The following is a 22,656-nucleotide window of genomic DNA, read 5'->3' on the forward strand; positions in this document are numbered from 1 at the left end:
ATTATAAATATATTTAACACAATGGCTCATTGTCAGACCTAACTCTGTACATATCCAATTAGATACATCTAAACCTCCAAAACCACTATACCCACTGACAATGACCCATCACATAATTTAACAGACATAATCAAATGACAGTATTATAATGACATAACACAGCACACACAGCCACAACAGGCAACATAATATAACAGATTTAACATTGTATGGGGTATACCGAGATACCCCTACACCACCAGGTTGAGAGCCACCAACGTGCTCCAACCTACCAAATACCAAATCCAACCAAGTGATATTGGTACCGAACGTCCAAGGTCCCAGCTACCAATCCTACCAACCCCCAATATTTCTCCATCACCCCGCTAAGGCTGGCAGAGAACAGAAGTGACAAACCCACACTAAACCCATAAAAAAGGGAGGGAGGGTGGGACAACCACAAGTAAGTCAGGATTAGCTGAAATGGCCCCTATGCTAAAATGTCCATTATATTATATTATATTCATGTAAGCCCTGCCCCCTACCCATTCCAGACCAATCAAATCCTATCCCCCTGTATGCCTGCCTCCTTGCTATGTCAAGGCCCATTCCCTTAGTTTCACTGCTCTGTGGGCTACAATAAGCCCAAGAATCAGTCATTTTCATAATCTAATGTTTAGTATATAAACCTGTAAAATAGGTCAAAATAGTTGCACTGGAAATATTCTCTAAGCCCTTATGCTTTCATTATGATTACTTTTGCTTTAAAATTGAAATTCACTTTGAATTCTCACTTTAGTAAAAAAAAAAACCTGTATATAGTTCCAGTCATTACTCCATTCTCTTAAGAAAGATTGGTTAAATTAACTCCATTTTCAGTTAATGAACTTTTCTAAAGAGAGTGTGAAAAGAGCTGGAGATAACATGCTCTTGCAGTTGTTCCACTGAGAAGAATATGTGATGCGTGGTTCCTTTAACCCCTTAAGGACCAAACTTCTGGAATAAAAGGGAATCATGACGTGTCACACACGTCATGTGTCCTTAAGGGGTTAAAGGGACACTTTAGGAACTATAACCGTTTCATCTCATAGAATTAGCCATAGTGCCTGTGGTTACACTAAACAAGGGTCCCTGGCTCCCACAGTCAGGCTGCTACTGCAACCATGGTTAAGGCAAAAATTACACACTTCCTTCTGACCACACCAAGTCCTACCAACAACGGGAGCTGTGATAGGCTGAAAGTGGCCAGCTGATCAGCTCTCAATTAGATGAGGTCCCTTTAACGATTTGAGTATTGATCTGGGGACTCTAGCTGAATTCTTTTCAAATGTGTAACCTGTTGGTAATTCACAGTGAAATGTGACATTTTCATATACTTTCAATTCCCAGCAATTCACAGTTTGAAAACCCATGTTGTAGTTACATTTTGTTGAGTCTGAGAAAGAAACCCCATCTTCTCAAGATGCCTCGTAGTCCAAGTAACTATTTTCTGCCTGTATTTGCTACCTTATGACTGACTTATTTTTGCAGATATTCCCCTCCCGACTCTGAACTCTGTTGCCTCGCTAGCCTCATCTAATCATCAATGAAACTCCGTTTTTTTTACCCACAGTTGTTGCCACATTTCTCTTTACCTATAACTGTTCTGTCTTTCTTTCCATTTAAACACAGTCTGAAAACTCACATATACCTAAAATTCAACTATATCCACAAAATACAAAACTTCTCAGTAATCTTTCTATGTTATTTGCCTTTAGCTATTTCTTGCTGTAATGATAACCATACACTGAACAAATCGAAAAGATTGACAGCTCTCTACATACTAATGATGTATAAAAAATAAAGTTTGACAAAGTCAGGAACTCTGATAAATTGAAGATTTTGTATTTTTGGGCTATTTCGGGTTACATTTTATACACTGTTTAGTAAGCAAACATCACAGTTTTATCATGTATCATGTATCATGTATGCCCAGAGGAGCATGTTGACACTTTATCATATTAATAACATATATACTGCATGCAATTGCTGCAGTCATAACTGAAGACTAGAGGAGCCTAGAAAACTGCTCGTGATGCTTTACTTAATACAAAAAATATAACATACCGGTAAATGTTAAGAAAACAACTGAGCCCAAAATATAGAAATGGTTCAAATATAAAATTACATATATGTTTGATATATACTCTTTATTGTCTATTTTAGCCCTATTAGTACAAAAAGCTTTGATTCACAGTAGATATATACAACTGCTTCCAGCACCGTAAGTATGGATTAACCAGTGCAGGACTCCTGGCCCCCTCCTAACCACCTCTAGCCCATTTCACAGCATAATGATTTCAGAAGCCCGGGACAGCCACAAAACGTCCAGCAGGACCAAGTGGAAATTTCATGGAACTCTAAGTCCAGTGCTGCTGCCCAGTGAAACTGATGTCCGTTCCCACTCCCTCAAGTTAACTTCTCAAAGAGCTCTTCAGGGTCCAGCCAACAAGAGCTACCTACGAACCAGGGGGAACCTCCTCTTTCAGGAAGAAGACTGACTATTCTAGTGACCTACACTTTGCTGTGAAAAGCCTGGAACTCCGTGCCAGATCGGAATGTGACCATAGCCTGGTAAAACTTCAGTAGATGATTTGTCAGACTAAGCACATCTGACCTGGGTGCTTTTTGGACACTTTGCTTGGGGGAATAAGACCTATCCTGGGATGTATGATTTATATGTCTATGTTATGTTTCAACATGGTTTTATTATTCGGCCACCCTGGAGTGTGGCGACTTAAATTAACCATCAGTAATTAGTTTATCTCCAGACTCAGAGACGTTAGGGCGGTAACCAATTGTTCTTGTGTGTGACCTCCTGCTGATATTGTCCCTATATCAACTGCTGTTTGTGACAATAAAGCCACTTCTTTTTTCCAGCACTAGATTTGTTGTCTAATGTCTGTGGTGAGCTACAATCCCTAAAGTGTAATTTTCTCCTGGAATAAGAAAATTATAACGGAGGTACTTGAAGCCTGAATACTGAGCTCTGCTACACATGAGCTGGGCTATGCCTTCTTTTATTATTATTATTATTATTATAATTATTATTGTAGCTGCTATTATTGTACAAAGACCCTGGTTCGAACAGCAGCTTTTGATTCTGCTGTGTTTCCACTTTAATCCTCAAGTTTTAGTTAGATTATTTGAAAACAAATATTAATGCATTATCCATAGTGATTGTTCCATACGTTATCTCCTTGAGGTTCACTTTCTGATTCAATAAACCATCAATCTTGAACTATTTTAACCCTGTCCACAGTTCATGTTGGAAGTTCATACCCAAATCTAACACTTGAAAATTAGAAGGTGTGGAAGGTGGAAAAGAGCCCAGGACCACGAAAACATATCAATCAATGTGACTGGAGCAAAGGAAGGCCTAAGAGCACAATGTTTAACTGGTGATCAAAGTTTCTATTCCTTGTTCCTTTTAAAATATACAGTGTCTGACTGATGGTTGTGGGTAAAAGGGAGAAACAATAATGCCTTGTAGTTCCTATTTTGGAATGGAGAAAGACCAAACAAAATAACTGATTAGGTTTGGATCACAATCCTGGAACTGACTGCTGGAAAATTATTATAATTTCTTAGTATTTATAGTAATACATTTGGTAAATTGTATGACACAGAGAGATACGAGAAACATGGTATGCCTTTGAGTATACGATCCTACAGATCAACACAGTGTTAATTATTAGACTTCATTTTCAGAGTTTAACTGCAAAGAAAGCAAAATAAAAAAAGTTCCAATCCAATCCATAACAAAGTACGTTATAAAATTCAATAAAAAAAACGATTCTGATAGATTCCGCTAAGCAGAGTAATTTCGGACCGATCACAGATACCAAACACGTAAAATACATAAACAAAGGAAAAGGCACAACATTTCTATTTTCCAGGAAACTGCAATATCCATATAAAATTTTAGAAACAACAAATGAAGGCCAGCAGATAAATCAATGGTTTATATTAATTGCTAATACTAACCTTTACCTTTGATTTTCTTCATACTATTGAAACACGTGCATCATTGAAAGTTAATTTCGCTCTGTGCCATTTAAATTATCTTTCTAAATAAACCAGGGACAGTGGCTTAGTGATGCAACATTCTTACGTGTGGAGAGACAAAGAGAGGGGGTCTGTATATTTATAGATCCCATCAGAATTCATGACCAGCCTACTCAAAGAAGAGTAATTGGGTTATGTAAAAGTTAGTATTTTTCTGAAAGAAAAATGTCAGTATACAATGTATATTATTATGGGTACAGGTTCAGTATAAATATAGGGCATATGGCTTGATAAGGGCCTTTTGGGTAAGGCCAGCCTCTCACACCACATGTTGACCAGTTCTCTTCCCTCTACCCAAGCATTCTGTGCTGGAATGGAAGCATGTTGCCATGGAAGAAATGGGAGATGAAGCAATTCTCTAGCAGATGGCCTCTTTCCTTTCTAACCAGTTAGACTATTTCCTAGTATCAAGCCACCCAACTCCTTACCAGCTAGTCTCCTCTCTAGAATCCAGCCACCTTTACTTTTAATTGCATTTATCCCTCGTAACAGCCAGATACCAACTAACCTACCTCACTCCTCGCCACCAACCAAGCTCCAAAATATTGTACGAACCATAGTGATTAACCTCATACCACACAATATACATCGCTTTCTGCTGCCTGCATGGTTATGTAAAGTCAATACTAACCCTACCAAAGCAAGACGATGGCTCTTAACAAGAATTGTTTTTACAAACGTATCAGCGACATCTGCTAAAAGAGAGATTTGGTCTTGTCCTCATTTTAGCTGGTTCGTTATGTATGACAAGATAGCAACTCTGTATGTCACAATGAATGATTTAAGTAAAGGATACATTTTTAAAGCAATCTTGGCAGGGTATATTAACTACATTCTCTTCACCCCAATATGTGGTTAAATAATGTCACTTCTGGTTACTGTTACTAGCTGTTTGTGCGTGGTAGGTGATGAAAATGAATGATTTTTGCTTAATAATAGGTTACAGCATCAAACCATACCCTCATTTCCAGCTACCCACAGCATCAACCAGTTAGAAATTGAACCGGTAGCAAAATTATTAAAACACCAATCTTGCAAAATTCAAAATGTGTAGGAGGGTGGTGGGAATCAGATTAAACAAGTGTCATTAAAATGTATTTAATGCATTAACATTTGGTATGTCTGAATACACAGTAACATTGGGTTTGATTGGTTAACCAGGTTGTAACATAAAGTTGGAGCGCAGGATTTACTTTGTTGACTGTTACAAAAAAAATGTACCGTACTTGCCCTGCTGATTCTGGGCAGTTGTAGACAAGTTTACTCATCTAATCCTGAAAGTGCTTGTACGTCGGCTAAGCTGGTGTCAAATTGATGTGGATTTGTTTCTCGTATTTTTTTAATGCCGATGAATGCAGAATTCTGTATGGCAGGACTTGCAAGAGCTGCCCGGCAGTAGGTAAGTTTCATGTGTTCTTGGTGTAAAGTCAATGAAATAATCACAGTAGTTTCTTTGGAATCCTTCCTGTGTTATCTTATTGATATGATAATTGAGCAGATTAATTCCACTAAGTGTCAGACAAAACTTTAAAGGTCAGCCAAGAAAAAAGGCAGAATTTTAACTTGTTTAGGAAAAAATGGTGAAGCAAAGAAATGTATGTATAGAGATCGTTATTGAAATGTCAGTCTTCTTTCGTTCATTGTTGGATATGTGTAGAAGTTAGTGTTTTGCAGCTTTATAACAATTACAGAGCAGCCCTGTATCAAGCCACAGTGGACACTTGGGAGAAATACTTTGAGTGTATGGTGCCAACTATTAGGAACGGCGCGTCCGTAAGGGACAAGGAAGGGAGGGGAAAAGAACACTAAGGGACATGGAGGTGAGATGAACACCAATGGACAGGGAAAAGGACCACTAATGGACAGAAAAGGGAGGGGAGAGGACCATTAAGGGATGGGGAAGGTGGATGACCACTAATTGACATGGAGGGGAGAGAAACACAGGGGGGGCCTGAGTGGGGAGAAAGGCTCAAAGAGGGACATGAGGGCAGAGAAAGACACACAAATGGGCCTTGGGGTGAGAAAGATGCACAGATGGGGCTGGGGATGAAAGTGACACACAGAAGAGAAGAGGAACAAGAGACACAGAGGGGCTGAGGGAGACACTAAGGGACAGGGGTGAAAGAGAAACACAGCTGGAAAAAGTAAAATACACATAGGGACTGGGAGAGAAGGAGACACACAAAGGGTCTGGGGGGAGTAAGACACATAAAGGGGGTTGTAAGAGATACACAAGGGACGTGTACGACACAGTATGGGGAAAAATAGGGTATAAGATATACTAAAGGGGGCAAGACATCTAAAACAGGGGATAATAAACAAAAGGTGGGTTAAGAGGCACACAGGTGAAGGTTTTAATTTGCAGAAAACAGAGCTAAATATAGTACCGTCGGGCTTAGGTATATTAGCTATGCTTCGCTACTGTCAACCTATGATCCAGTATCTCTTTCTTTGTTATATACACTAAATAAAAGCCATTCCGTTTTCTTACATCTGTGAAATGGATAGCACTTTCCTGCACAATCCAGCAACTCTCTCACATTCACGGTAGGCAATCTGAAGATCAGGCCTTTTACCTGCAAGTAATCGGCTCTGTATCTAAGGAGACACAAGGCTCTAGTTTAAGAGCCAAACTATGATATGTTTTTTGTGCTGTATTAGGGTTTGTAAATTCAATTACGTGTGAACGTTAACCTTCCTGGCTTTTGGGGGAAAAAAAAACATTGTGATGGTGAAGGGGTTATGGAAAGGAATTGCTTTGCTACAGCTCCTGTTAGTGAGGAGACAGGGCTTGCAGCCAAAGTTATTTATAGAGCCGGCGTGTGTCGTGCAGGGCAGCGGATAATGCCTTGTGGCTCTTTCTCAGACAGACACTATTGAGCTAGCTGTTAGGTCTTCCCAGAGTACTTAGTTCTCTTGCTAATGATGATAGCCAAAGTTCATGGTTAAGGTGATAGTGAAACCTGACCAGTAAGCCCTATACTAAAAGTCAGATCAGTCAATAAAGTGTGAATTGTTGGAAACACACAGTGGATTTAGAGTGATATGATTTCGGGATCTCTATGGTATGCAGATATCATTAATACATTCTAGAACTCTGTATGTCCGTCACATTTAAGATGATAACTAAACACAAAATATGGGTACCATATTTCTCAAACAAAAGCTGCCTTCTGAAAGAGCAGAGTCATGGCATTTAACGCAAATTAACTCTGCCTACTATTATGGGCTTAAAATTGTCCCCCCAAAAAAAAATTTGTGGATGAGTGTTAAGGGGTTACTCAGTAACTAAAATTATTGTTACCCATTGAGTGAAAGTAATCTAAATTATATAAAACATTAAAAAAAGAAACATTGTCATTTATTCTTAGTGGTGGGACTGTATCTTTGATTATAGGTGGAAACCTAAAAGAGATAGGGACAGGGAGATTAAGGACAAAATAAATAAAACATTTATAATATCAACCATTCCATGTGTTATTGGGTCCAGACAGTGTTTATGGAATGATTTGTCTTTGTGTAGGTGTGGCTAAACATCACTCATCCAACATGAGAACCAAAGAGGTCTTTTAGATCCAGATCTTTAGGGGCTAAGTAAGAGCGTTCTCTGGACAGGACATATGAGAGAATATTAGAAGATATAAAACAAACAAGTGAAATTAGCTAGATAGGAGATACAAGAGTTATTCAATCGGGACAGGAGAGAATATGACATTTCTGGTAAAGAAATCAATATAGGAGATATGAGAAAATTAAAAAAGATAAGTAGGAGGTGGTTTCACAAGAATCACATAAGATAGGTGGAATCAAAGTGATACAATAGAGACAAAATGAGGAAGAAAATGCACACTTAAAGGCATATGTCTACAGTGCTACAAGGTGCTACTCAACAGGCAGGTGCAAAACAGCAAGATGAAAAGCACTGACACTAACCGAAAGACGCAGGGAGCACATCCACCTTTAGTGCTGAACCACTAGATTCCTAGTCACACTAGGGAAAAAGGTAAGAAGCTAGATGGACGCTGGAGACTTTCTACTAGCTAGAATGTACTCTATAGTGTCGGGCCACTTATAATATATTAAAATTGCTGAGGCCTTGCTTGTGGGATGGGAGCCAAGAAAACCAAGCCATTGCCACCTTGATGTCCTGCAAATGTAAGTGTTCCACTCGTATTGTGATATATATATAAAATCATAGGGAAATGGAGGAGCAAGAAAAAGATCCACTAGTCCTCCTCCCAACACACACACAAACGCACATTCTTACTGTGACACAACACAGATCACAACTATAACTGCAAACACAACTTACACACACGCTGGGACTTATGATGAGACTTGTGTAATGCAAAAACATATATTTATTTTCTTATTGCTCCTCCTTTTTCACTCTGCTGGTCATTCATTATTTGATATGTTAATAAAATAAACATTTAGTGGCTGTCCCTTAACCATCAATTGTCTTTTTTATTTTTACTTAAATCATCTTTTTTTTGGTGCCAGTGACAGAACTCCAACTCATAAAAACCTACCTGGTTCTAAAGATGGCCTTGCCATGTCTTGCATCGTGATGTCTGTGGGACAAAGATATAAAGTAGCCCTGCCACCTGTATAATTGGAGCAGCAGCATCTCCTGTTGATGACAGCCGGGCATCTGCTTGAAGCTGCATTTTATGCTACAATGTTCAACATACAGAAATACAGGGCAGGAGTTGGAGGCCAACAATAAAGAGGATTGATATGATATTAAATGTCTATTTGTATCCCCAGTCTGGGCCTGAGCATGAATGTACATTCAAAGACTCAGGAGTTTATTCACTAAATATTCACAACTGAACAGCGGCCAAATATTGTTGGCTTGTCACAGTTAGACTGTTTTAATTACCTAAAGAGCAAATTCAGTTATTGCAACCGGATTTGCTCTATTATACAGCTGCAGTTTGGTTGTTGTTAAATTTAGCAACTCCTAATATAACAAGCGTGATTCGGCACAAATAGTTGAATTACAACAACCGGTTGTCTTCATGCAATTGTTCCAATTCCCCCCGATACAGACCAGGAGAATTGCACCTGAAATGGTTAAACACTTAAACCTGAAATTCCCCTTAAAAATCAAATTTTACATTAGCAGCATTTTCTTGTTGTTGTTGCAGGACAATTTAGTTCTCATGCAGCTGTAGTTTAGCTGGAATCCAATTGCAACTCATTTTGAGCTATGTTAAAAGGAATCTCATTGCAGCAACAAGATCCATTTTAAAATAGTAGGAATGGCTCAATTCGGTTAGCAGTTGGTTCTTGTGAATAAAGGGAGTCACAGAGGAATTCTAATAAATTGATGCTGGAGAATTGAGCTGAAAATGAATTAAATCAAATGAATTAAAAAAAAAAAAAAATTATGCATTGAATGAATAGACCTGTAAGCTTCCCTAATCCTAAATCACCTTAGTGCCACCCCAGTACTCCTCTACCTCAGTTTTGTATTAGGAAAATTCAGTTTTGCTGCAAATCAGCTGGAATTCTGTTAAAATTCTGTTGAGCTTATTTAAAAAAAAAACACACAACAGTGATCCCATTAAGCTTAATTTCATTAGCATTCAGTGTGTTACTGCACGTGTTTATGATTATACAGGTGCTTTATTTTCGAGGTTTCACCATGATGATTACTTTGCACAATCAATAAAGCTCTTCACCGAACCTGGTGGTTATTAGATTATTACACTAACACAGGCTTAGGGTTGGACATAGGGTGTGGTTTTGCAGGAGTGTGTGATTGAAATAAATGTAAACATTCTAAAGTAAACATACTGTGCTGTAAGATCTGATTGAAAATAAAGACATTTCTTTTCATGTAGGTTGTGTGAATAACAACCAGGGGAGGTGTTGCTTGTTCTGCATGAACTGAAACAAAAGTGATATAATTCTTAAATGGCAAAGAATTAAACAATGAGACTCCGGCGGTATAATCTATATACCAAAACTGTTTCTTTAAGCTAACGTTGTTTTGGTTCTTATTGTATCCATTTTAGTTGAAGCTACTTATTGTAGCCCTATAGCGATGTGCCTGTGCACTACAGACATAAAATACAAGGGATGTGATAGAATGATCTGAAATTGTTCGAAGGAGACATGTGGGAATCATATGCAATAGACAGGAGGGGGCATAAGAGTGATATGTTGTTGATATGAGAAGACATGGGACAGTAATAAGAAACAGATTAGAGGAGATGAGGAGACAAGATAGTGATATGAGTTAGGAGGGTACATGAAAGATTGATATTTAGAAAGAAGCGAAGAGATGAAGGCAGATTTAATAAACAAAATGGCAGCGTTAATGGCACATCTTAATAACCAATTAGAAAAAAAGATTCCATTTGATTTATCATTTACAATAAAGGAATGCCCTGGAGCATCCTGGCTTTCAGTGCAGATTAATATTTGTTCGATGATTTTTTTTTTAGTGCTGTATGTCTACACACGAACATGTAAGGCACCTATGGGACAAAGACGTCCGGATCCCATCATTTTATACCTAGGGCTCCTAGAAGAACAGTGGAGGTAAGTTTGCTTTAAATTTACCTTCAAGTCATACTTCATGCTTGTTAACTCTGCTAAAGCATTCACTGGGGTGAAAGGAGAACTCACCAGCAACAGTTCTCCCTAATGGCGCTGAAGATTTATAAATATTTAAATTATATTTCCAAAAAATACCTTGCTTTCGAAAATATGTTTCAATTAACCCTTAGAAAGTCACTCTCATATTTACTAATCACTTTATTTTATTTTTATCCTGGCTAAAAGCAAGATTAGACATGAGCTGGGTTAAATGCTATTTTAAATATAATATACAACACTTTGAGGCAGCTTCTTTTTAGAAAGTCACTCTTGTTTGATTTTGTAATGGTTAATCCATGGAATGGATCGGGTTTTCATCGAAAGATTAACATTTGGTTTAGTTCTTGATTTTTTTGATTTAGTTCATCCTTAGCTTAGACCTAGTTTTCTATGTTTATAGTTTTTTATAGTTACTCTTTATACTTTTCATAGTGTGATTAATAAGATCCAGTCCTTGTAGTACAGCTAATCCTAAAATGAGGCCAAGTTTTCATAGCAGACTTAATTAAGCTATCTAGTTTTTCAGATGGCTGTGCCTTTTTTCTATGTCTCCCCCTCCCCCCTCCTTCTTACAGTTCTGTGGACTTATTTTCCTTTTTTTAATTTAAAGCCATGATTTTGTACATGTTTTATTAATCTTATACTTGCATGCATCTGCTTCATGGATATCCCCTGGATCTACTTAGAGTGCGGTTTTATCATCATACTGTTTGCAAGTCAAGGTTGAGCCTTGACTTGGATCTAGGTTTTGTTGCACGGTTAATAGTGATGTCGCGAACATAAAATGTTCCGTTCGCGAATGGCGAACGCGAACTTCCGCAAATGTTCACGAACGGGCAAACCGCCATAGACTTCAATAGGCAGGCGAATTTTAAAACCCACAGGGACTCTTTCTGGCCACAATAGTGATGGAACAGTTGTTTCAAGGGGACTAACACCTGGACTGTGGCATGCCGGAGGGGGATCCATAGCAAAACTCCCATGGAAAATTACATAGTTGATGCAGAGTCTGGTTTTAATCCATAAAGGGCATAAATCACCTGACATTCCTAAATTGTTTGGAATAACGTGCTTTAAAACATCAGGTATGATGTTGAATCCATCAGGTAGTGTAAGGGTTACGCCCGCTTCACAGTGACAGACCAAACTCCCCGTTTAACGCACCGCAAACAACCGCAAACAGTCCATTTGCACAACCGCAAACTCCCCATTTGCACAAGGTTGGATACCAAGCAAGCCATGTCCCGTTCCTTGTCCTCACTGATGTCATTGAAGGTCTCTTCCTCCACCCAGCCACGTACAACACCAAGGGTCCCCGAAAGGTGACAACAAGCCCCCTGTATTTTTTTTTTAAATGTACACTACTGTTACACCAGATATGAGTTGCACTGGTGTGACACTGTGCCCTGGCAGGCCCTGAAACGCACACGTGTGAAGGAAACTGACTGCCATTAAATTACAGTCAAAAAAGTTTAGTTTTTTTTTTAAATGCAAGCTATTGTGCCCCCAAAACGTTCGTGTGTGGGGGTGCTGGAATGACATGGGCCAATCGGAGCCTGAATCAACTTTTGGCTCCCACTGCCCCTTTAAGAGCGAGCTCGTGACTCGAGCCGTGCTCCTAGTGCCAGGTGGGCCACGTGACCGATCACTGCGGTCAGTGCACGCGGCTAAGTCTGAAGAGGAGATCAAGCCGCATGCGGCTCGTGTGGAGGCAGGAGTGATCCAGCCACGCGCGGCTCAAGCTTAGGAGCCAGGTCGGTCCCAGGATAAGGTAAATACAGCCACAACCACTTATCCCAATCACACATCTTTCCTAACGTCTTATCCCATTAAAAGCATATTACCGCGTATTTAATTAAACAGATAGACCCCCTACTTCATCCAGGTTACCGATCGATGGTTCGATATTCTGAGCCCTCTCTGATTTACTGTACACGACTATTCGATATTCCCACAAATTTTATATAGCATTGTATGTTTGTTTGAGACCACCTTAAAAATATTGGATATCGCTAAAAATCATGATCACTATATACTTTCTCTACAAACCTCTAAAACAAACCAAACTACTCATCCATCCGCTATACCACTTTATTCCACCTAGAACTAGTGCCCAGTTAAAATACCTGACTCTTATTTACCCACACTCAGTCATGCCACACACATTTCACCACTACTCTCACTGAATCCCTCTGACTACGGCTAAATTCATCTTCTACATCAGAACACTACTCCTAAGATTGGGTTGTATCCATGTCTCGGGTCTTTCATTTAGAACAGGGGCAGCTTCGGTCTCCTTCAACACTGACACTCCAGTGCATATTATTAAAAGATTGGGCAGATGGAAATCCTCAGTCTACAACCGATATATTCCTCATCCCGAGAAAGAAATGAGGAAAGCTTTTAAAAGTTTGGCTTTGTAAATTTGATGCAATAAGTGTGTTTTTCTTTAATACCTTTTCACCCTCTTTGCATGAACCCGATTTACATATATTACTAATATGTTTCTGAACATATATATTATATTATTCACTCACTCACTCACTGACTCTCTGGGCCGGCCTAAGACATCATGCTGTCTAGGTCCAACGATAAATGACTATGGGGGATAATGTAGAATAAACACAGGTTACTGGCTATGGGGGGGGGGGATAATGTATAATAAACACAGGTTACTGGCTATGGGAGGATAATGTATAATAAACACAGGTTACTGGCTATGAGAGGATAAAGTATAATAAACACAGGTTACTGGCTATGGGAGGGATAATGTATAATAAACACAGGTTACTGGCTATGGGGGGGATAATGTATAATAAGCACAGGTTACTGGCTATGGGAGGATAATGTATAATAAACACAGGTTATTGGCTATGGGAGGATAATGTATAATAAACACAGGTTACTGGCTATGGGAGGATAATGTATAATAAACACAGGTTACTGGCTATGGGGGATAATGTATAATAAACACAGGTTACTGGCTATGGGGGGATAACGTATAATAAACACAGGTTACTGGCTATGGAGGATAATGTATAATAAACACAAAAAAAAGAATGCAGCTTCAGAATTAATCTAAAATGTATGCTGTCTAGGAGGTGGGAGGTTCTGAGAGGGAGGGTCTGCTGCTGATTGGCTGGAATGTGTCTGCTGACTGTGAGGTACAGGGTCAAAGTTTACTCAATGATGACGAATAGGGGGCGGACCGAACATGGCATATGTTTGCCGTCCATGGCAAACGCGAACAAGCTATGTTCGCCAGGAACTATTCGCCAGTGAACCGTTCGGGACATCACTAACGGTTAATCCTTATTGTTTTTGTAGTATAGTTTATTTGTTCAGCTATACTTTTCGTAGTATGATTAACTTAGCGGGGGTCTAGTTTACACAGTGGAGTTAATATTTAACTTGGGTCTAGTTTGTACAATATGGTCATTGCTTAAGTTGCCTTAGGTATAATCTTTCAAGGACGGTTAGTTCTTTACTCTTTACTCAGATCTAGTTTTTTTATAGTATGTTTAATCCTTAGTTCATGTCTCCTTTTTGTGCATTGTTAATTATAGGCTTAGGTATAGTTTTTGTTGAATGGTTTATCATTATGTCAAGTGTAGTTTCCGTACTATGATTAGGTTTTAGCTAAGGTCTAGATTTCAAAACATAGTTAATCCTTAGTTTTAGTCTAGTCTCCTTAGTATGTTTCATACTTCCCTTATGTCTAACTTTATAGGATGTGTAAGGCTAGGCTTTGGTCTAGTGTTTTTTGTTTATCATATGAATCAAGGTATTATGGGAGAGGTGTAATGCATACTTTAAACATAAGGTGAAAATATATATCCCAATGAGATATAATATAGAGAGGAACAAAGAAGTAGGATAAATTCCCCATTCACCCCAGAGCTTACATTATATATTAGGGTCCAAAAACAGAGCATAAATGTAAAAAAGTTGTGGGCGGAGGCAACCTGTTGTACAGAAGTTACCATTTTATATACTATATATGGGGAAACAGATACACTATAATATAAAAAATATACATTATAATATACATTAAGGCACAGATACAATACTGGGAAAGAAACCAGATGACAGAGGCTGTAAATCATTGCAAAATATATACTCTAATATACTGATTAACATAAAATGCTTGGGATGAACCAGAGGGAGGAGACAAAACCGTCTACAGAGCTTACATTCAATGTATAATGAGGGGACGGGTGCAATCCTTGACTTCTAAAGTAAAGAATAGTGAAAGTCGTGCCCAACAGAGCTTAAACAATGTTTGGAGGAATTAGGCTTTCCTGTGCTGCAGAACATAACTTCAAATACACAATCAAGGGACCAATATAATTCCAGGTAGGGGCAATCAGTGAGTGGTGGCAATTCAGGCTGTTACGTTTACCTTTAGACATGTTATAAAATACAGAGACAGACTGAACGCATGTTAGGATAGACTAATGAACTGCAGAGCTTGCGCTTTACCTTATAAAGAGGCTCACAGATAAAATACGAAGGCAGGGTAAGCCAGAAGGTGAAAGGCAGCTTTCATTGTAGGATACAGGGAGAGGATAAACAGTTAGTAGAAGAAAATCCTTTCCTGCAGAGCTTATAAAGAGAAAGTGTGCAGAAGAAAATGCTCTGCTATTGAGCTTATGAGAAGAAACATTGGGCAGAAGGAATTCCTTCTTGAACAGTATAATTTGTAATATAAAGAACTATGGTAAAATGATGAAGAGTATTCTGCTTTTTAAACCTATCCTTTTAACTCATTTCGTGTCTAGGGTGGTCATCATAACACATTATCGTGCAATATAGACCCTCCTCCCACTCTGTCTCTCAAATTGATACAATAACGGAGGAAATAATAAAATTAATGTATTTAAGCATTGGTGATGGCAATATTGTGGGCTGCTGAGCTTACAGTCTAATATACATCGGTAATATGAGGATTTTATTGTAAGCTTGCTGAACAACCGTTGCTCATTACTATAATCAATCTTTGCATGTAACACTTTATTCCCCACATTCACCTTCCTATAATAAGAACAGCGAGTTGGCACAGTCTAATATGCAGAAATTAAATGGGGTTTAGATGAAAAGACTAAAGAATGTAATCCAATCTACCGTATATAAAGACATGTGCTATAAATGTAATTTCTCTCTCACTCTCGGAACCATTATCCATCTGTAATCCTCATAACTCATCATCTCAATATTCGTGTACGGAGGGCTCATCCCTAAAATGTCTCGGAGTTCCCCTGAGTTTATTGAGAGAAGAAGAGGAAGGGGGAGATGCGAGGGGGGGATTCCTTTTCCTTATATATTTTTTCAACTCACACACACACGCAAAATCTTTCAAAAAATAGAATATATAAAATAAAATATGACATAACTTCAAACTTAGTATATAATAACTACCATCTTGTGTTCTAAATATCACTAAATATAATGTCACTAAATATAATATATGCAGTGAAATACAATGTAGTGCAGCAGAGAAATCATGAATTAAATATTTATTTCTCTCTATCTCACTAATTTAATACAGACTTGCAACGTATCTAATTTGCACAGATATAGTAAAGAACATCAGACAAGACCATAAACAAATCTATATGCACAGAATTCCATATGTAAAATGAAACTGCATTTATAGGAGTTTGAAAAGAGACATTAAAAAAAAAATGTGTTAAACAAAAAAGAAAACTGTCTCAGTATCGTGAACAAATACACACGAACACATAGATTTAAACAAAGATGTAAAGCGAAAGATGGATCTGGTGTTATGTAGCATATATCATTTTATTAACATGTAGTAATCAATCCCATGTATAACAGGTTATAACAGGTGTCCCTAGCTTTGAGAGCTGGTAGCCCTCTTAGCTTCTAGCAAGAGTCTCCCGATACTAATACAAGAAATGTTTTGTTTTTTTTTAACTTTGAAATGGCAGTTTTACACACACAAAAAATAACCCGTCAAATAAAAAGTGGCAGTGTGAACTTACTATTTTCTCGGAAGTACCACCTCTGGTGCCATTGAGACCCACAAGTGATGGCAATGTCTGTGACATCCAGTTGGTGACCATTGCCATAGTGCTGAGCACGGCCCCGATTTTCAGTAAGGGGACCGTCATTGTGCCACCGGGCCACCATGCTCATGAGGTTGGCATCTTGATTGCCACCCACTGTACTGCCCCCTGGTTGGTGTCTCTGTACATATAAATCAGACTCAGATAGGCATGGAGTTTCCCCTTGAGGGGGCTAGCATGGATGCACTGCAGCTCCTGCCTGTGTCAGACCTGGGCACAGAGTAAAAGGAGGATGAGAGAGAGGAAAGGAGAGCGATGCACCCCCTCCTTCTCTCTGCCTCCCTGCTCTCTCTCTCCCTCTCCACCCCTCCCTCTCTCTGTCCCTGCTGGAGAAGCCACAGGACTGTGTGGGTTCAGCCAGACAGACAAACATTATACTATTATCTATCTATCCATCTACCTATCTACCTACCTATCTGTCTATCTCAGTGTCTATTGAGCTACTGGTTAATCTTTATTTTCTATCAGTATTCATATTCTATCATTCTATATTTCTATATCCATTAATGTTTATCTCTCATCCAAGCTTTCTATATGCTTGTCTGTATCTATCTGTGCGTGTAGTCATTTTGTCTGTCTCTGTCTATATCTGCCTCTGTATTTTCCCTATCTGTGTCCATCAATAGCACAGCCATCAATCAAATTATCTGTTCAGCTCCCTTCATCTCTCCGTTACCTGTTTATGCTATTGGTGTTGGTGCTATTATCAATCTATTTTACCCTGCTGGTGCACAATTGAAAACATGTAATGAATCTGTGTGTGTGTGTGTGTGTGTGTGTATGTTTCTCTCTTTTTCAGTGTGTCTATTCCCTTCTCTCTTTGCTTCACTTTCCCATTTTGTTTATTTGTCAATATAAATCCACAAACACAAGTATAAACCCCCCCCCCCCCCCTTTTAATATAGAGCTATTACATAAACCAGAGCAGCACTCAGGAGATGAGGGACCAGGTGGGATGGGGGTGGAGGGCTATGTTTTATCTCATGGTGCTGTGGGGGTATATACGATTGACAATATCCATGATTTTTTTTTTTTAACTGAGTTTTTAATACTTTGCATTCTCAGTTGTTTTACCTCCTCCTAACACCTTTCTTTATTTTTAAATAAGCAGCAAATAAGTAACTCGGTGAGCTGTATCTTTTTACCATTAATTAGAAATATGAACACATTATTTGGTTGAATAACATGCATTTCATATTACTTGTAATTTCCCAAACAAATACTATTACAAACAGATACTATTACAGCTTATTGCTTATTGCTGCGAGACCAGACGGCTTTGTCTAAATAATATCTTTCACATTTGAGATTATTTGAGATATATTTATGAATCCATCATATAAGTGGAGCTATTTTTTATTGATATGCCTCCTTTATTTTTTGTATTTTTATGAATTTAAAAACAATTCTAATAAGGCACAGACAGGGCATTTAATGCAAATATCTGCTAAATATATACTTTCTCTACTATGCCTTCATACGTTGTAAGAATTCCCATCGATATAAGTCCATGACAGTCCTAGCAAGTCAGATTTATGAAGTAATTATTAATAATGTTTCATGTTGAGAATAAACAGAATTAAAAAGAAAAACACAAATGTGACCCAAAAAAAATTCCGTAGTTAGGAAGATGCCCTTTTTGGTTATCAGCCTGCCTATTGTTGGCTTACTTTGTACTTTTCTTGAACACACAATTATTTAATTAGAATCATGTTAGGTAACAAACATGTTATTCATGAATACACAAAGAATTTTAAAAACAAAAATCTACTAAAAAAAGTCTGATAACAGTGCTAAGCTTATCTGATGTGTTATGTAGATTGCTGATTACAAGTACATGAATAATTGATTTATATATTTTGTCAATTACATGTCTGATAGCTTGAGTAATTTCCATTGAGACTAATGTCTATGAGCAAATTGATTTTTGATTTATTCCCCAGAGAGGGGCAGTATGGAGATAAAAACATCAACCAGCTTACTTTCGAGTTCTTATTTCCTAATACTAGCTGAGATGTCTTATTCACAAATCACTCACACAGAATCATGGGATAGGACTGATTTAAATAGTATGCCAAGCTAAACCTTTAAAGCCACAAAACAGAATGTAAATCAAGATTAAAAAGGGAACAATATTTTGAAATTATTACATTTTATGTGTATGTCGGTTTGACCAAAAATCAAACAAGTAATTTTTTTGTACATGCCACAATTATAAAGAAAATGTGAAGAGAAATAATCTAAGCAGAAATGCCTAGGTATATACTTATCATAATGATGCTGTAATTATTTATATATAACGCTATTTTCTTTCTCTAGATATAAAAAACAAAAATATTTGAAAAATATATTTTTTAATATTGTTTGTTTGATTGTTTTTTTTAATTTAATTTATTTAATGTTCAAGTAGATATGACAACCATATGTTGAACCTTTTTAATAAGAAGACTGGCATGGAGGAGATGAAATGTATTTGTAATACATTGATTCCTTGTGGGTAGAATAATGAATTTAAATGCTGTCATATTTTTCAAGTTATTTTTTGAGCCAGTTATTTTTTGAGCCAGCTTGTGAGGCTCTAAATCACGTGAGTTGTTTTGTAGAAAAGAAGGGGGAGGATTTCTCAAGAGTTCTACAAGTGCTATCTACTAGAGTCAAGTGTATTTTTTGGCTCTCGTATATGTGAGTTTCCCCTTCTCAGATGACTTTTTAAACTCATTTTATAACATCATTTGATCTGCACTGCTATTTTTATTTGTGTGTCTCCCAATATTTAGCTATACCTGTTGCATAATAAGCACTCCACCTGTATTCTTTACTGTATGGTTGGACAAATATCTACCATGAGTGTGTAGTCTCTTAAAATCAGCCAATAGTATATAGTATATTATATTATGATACTATGATAATAGGTCCTGTGTCAAACAGTTGATGTCTACAACAGTCTGCCCCCTAGTGGCTGAATACCAATGAATGGACTTGATCATGTTGAAAATGCCAGAATATTACCTTGATTACTAATGTTTTTCTGGCTCTTTGTGCAATGATAAATATATGGAATTAGATTCTAATGTATTGTAATGTATGCATCCATGATTCTGTACTTTATTTTTTTCTGCCATTATCATTAATTGTCTTCATTACCTCTGGCTATCTCCTTCTTAATCATAAAAATCTCAAATACTACCTTTTTCAAAGAAGGTCGTCACCTGCCATCACCTATTACTGATAAGTCAATACCTATGCATCTGGTATGTATAGTTACACATAACAGCTGGATTAACAAGTGGCTAAAATTGATCTGCTTAGAGCATATCATACCGCACTGTTAAAAATGGTACAATTTGAAGTTATTCCTCTAAGAGATAGAATCAGAGGGAGTCAGGTTAGTAGGGTTTAGGGAATGGCGGATTAGGGTTAGGAGTTCCTTCCTTCATGATTGGTTGTTCTATAAATCCCATGAATCTCAGCCAGATGAACTAAAAATGACTTTGCAATAAAACTATGTTATAAATGACACTATAATGACTCTGTATTCCTTCCAATGCAATAATACTATAGTATTACAATCAACATGCTGGTGCTATTTAATAGTAAAAAGTTAATGACACATGTACAGCTGTATGATTTTTGTGAACAAATAAAATGTCTGAATTGGCTACATCTGAATGAGCTAAAGATTTTGAAGTAGGTACCATTTCACAAGAATCAAAAGTTATACAAAAAGCAGAGACTGCGATGTACTTCGTGAATGTGGCCAATGTATGCATATATATGTGTGTACTCGGGTTCTGTTTTATTTCTATGTCATGGAGAAAAAGTTTGATTCGGCCGAATAAATTAATCAGAAAAAAATGTTTGGGCCATTTACGGTTTTGTCCATATGGCTTTTTTGGTTTGGATACATTTCTTCCATGGTATTGTTTTTGATAAACCAAAATGGTGTGAAAATGGGCCAATCATTACATTGCGTAATACTGATATTATGTATACATTTTGTAAGATCTAGTGAGAAAAAAGGAACCAATAGAGGGGAAGCAGTATTAGCAGTAACAAAATATATATGTATATAATTGTAAAATATATAATATATAAATATATTCAGAGATTTATTTATTTTTACTGTGTCGGTCGCTACTCACAGGGTCTTTGAATAAAATCAACATTTAGTGACTGTCCCAATGTATGTATCAGTATATATGCATTATAGTTCTGCAGGATATATATATATATATATATATATATATATAGTGCTACATGTAACTGGTCAGACAGAAAGAGATATATAGACAGATAGATAGATAGATAGATAGTGGTTGTGTGCTGCCATCTAGTGGTCAGACTGTTTATGTGACCATGTTCTCCGTCAATTACAGGTTGATTGTATATAGGTTTGCTGGGAATCTCGTTTATGACAAGCACAGTATATCATAGGTAAGATGTCACATCCAGCTCTGCAGGACATTATTGATTCCATCATAAACAGAATTTAATGACAGTCCAGTGTAATAGCACAAATAGCAATGACTCATGCCTTTTTTACAGCAAAATATTCTCTACTCCTAATTCCCCTGCTGTCTGTCTTTGACCACATCTGCTGGGCTTTTGTCATTCATTTGTCCTTTGTGGCACTATGCTCTCCTGTTACTGTCCCTGGTGTTTTGTTTAAGTTAATGACATATTGGCCTGCCTCTGTATCTCCTTCTTTTATCTCAACTTTGATTCCTCTGTGTCTCAATTCGGGCTCAATTTAATCGCCTTCGACTCAAATCAATAGAAATCAATAGAAAAAGCAGCAGGATTTGTCATTCAGTTGCCTGCGCTTAGTGTTTACACCTTAAGCTACATTTTCCATAACTTGTCCCCCCCCCCCCCCCCCCCCAATCAGCTCTAGTGTCGGTTTGTGCACAAACACCCCAACACATACACTATTGAGAATACATTAAAGGAACATAATAGTGTTAGGAATCCAAATATGTATTTCTAACACTGTAGTGCCCCTGTCACTGTTTAGGGCAGGGTGGGGAATTTTTTTTCTTCCAAAGGCAATTTGGATATTTAAAACCTAATTTGTGGACCAAAATTATCAACCTAAAAATTAGCCTTAAAGCCTTATTAGCAACTTAAACATGTGTGTATATATATATAGTCAGTACAATGTTAAACAAAGATATGCACACCAGTCAAGCCATAAGACGTGCGCCCACCCAAAATCATTTGCAGTTGTAATATCAATGCAATTTGTATCACTGGTGCGCATATCTTTGTTCACTGTATTAACTATCCACTGACTTCAGGTGGAAGGGGTTTGCAATCACAATATTTCCCCACCACAAACTTTTTGGTTTGTACACTCACACAAACATACCTACTTATAAATATGTTTATAAATTACACAAGCTCACTGATACAAAAAACAAGCTTACTGATACACACATAAAATCTTATTTACAATCTCACTGACTCACAAGATCACTGACACACACAGACAAGCTTACTGGTATACACACAAACATAGTACAGACAACTCTCTGACACACACTAATGCTTACTACAGGCAAGCTCACTGACACACATGCTCACTACAAACAAGCTCACTGACACACACACACATGCTCACTACAAACAAGCTCACTGACACACACACATGTTCAGACAAGCTCATTTACTAGCAGGCACATACACACACAAGCTCATTCTCAGTCATGTGTTGCTGAGTAGCCTACCTGGCACTGAATGCTGTGGGAGCAATGGGAGGTAACGCTTCCACTATCACAAGATAATAGCTACAATATTGACCAAGGCACTGAATAATCAGGTACCTGTACTCACGCACTCAAAAAAATCCCATATTCTGCTACTTGCTCAC

At 37.7% G+C, this 22,656-nt stretch overlaps 1 protein-coding gene across 2 annotated transcripts in view; it reads right to left on the bottom strand.

Moving 5' to 3' along the window:
• OLFM2 (olfactomedin 2) overlaps positions 1–22,656 on the bottom strand; it is a 290,888-nt gene that overhangs the window by 162,494 nt on the left and 105,738 nt on the right. Inside the window, exon 1 of one of the 2 annotated variants that reach the window (XM_063449182.1) lies at positions 16,704–17,001. The exons of the other annotated variant lie outside the window; for it this stretch is intronic. Within the exon in view, the coding sequence (XP_063305252.1) occupies positions 16,704–16,832 (129 nt within the window). The 5' untranslated portion in view covers positions 16,833–17,001. Of the gene's footprint in view, positions 1–16,703; positions 17,002–22,656 lie in introns of those variants that run through there. 2 annotated transcript variants of the gene reach the window in all.

This window comes from Pelobates fuscus, chromosome 3 (assembly GCF_036172605.1).
Source record: "Pelobates fuscus isolate aPelFus1 chromosome 3, aPelFus1.pri, whole genome shotgun sequence".
Taxonomy (NCBI): Eukaryota; Metazoa; Chordata; class Amphibia; order Anura; family Pelobatidae; genus Pelobates; species Pelobates fuscus.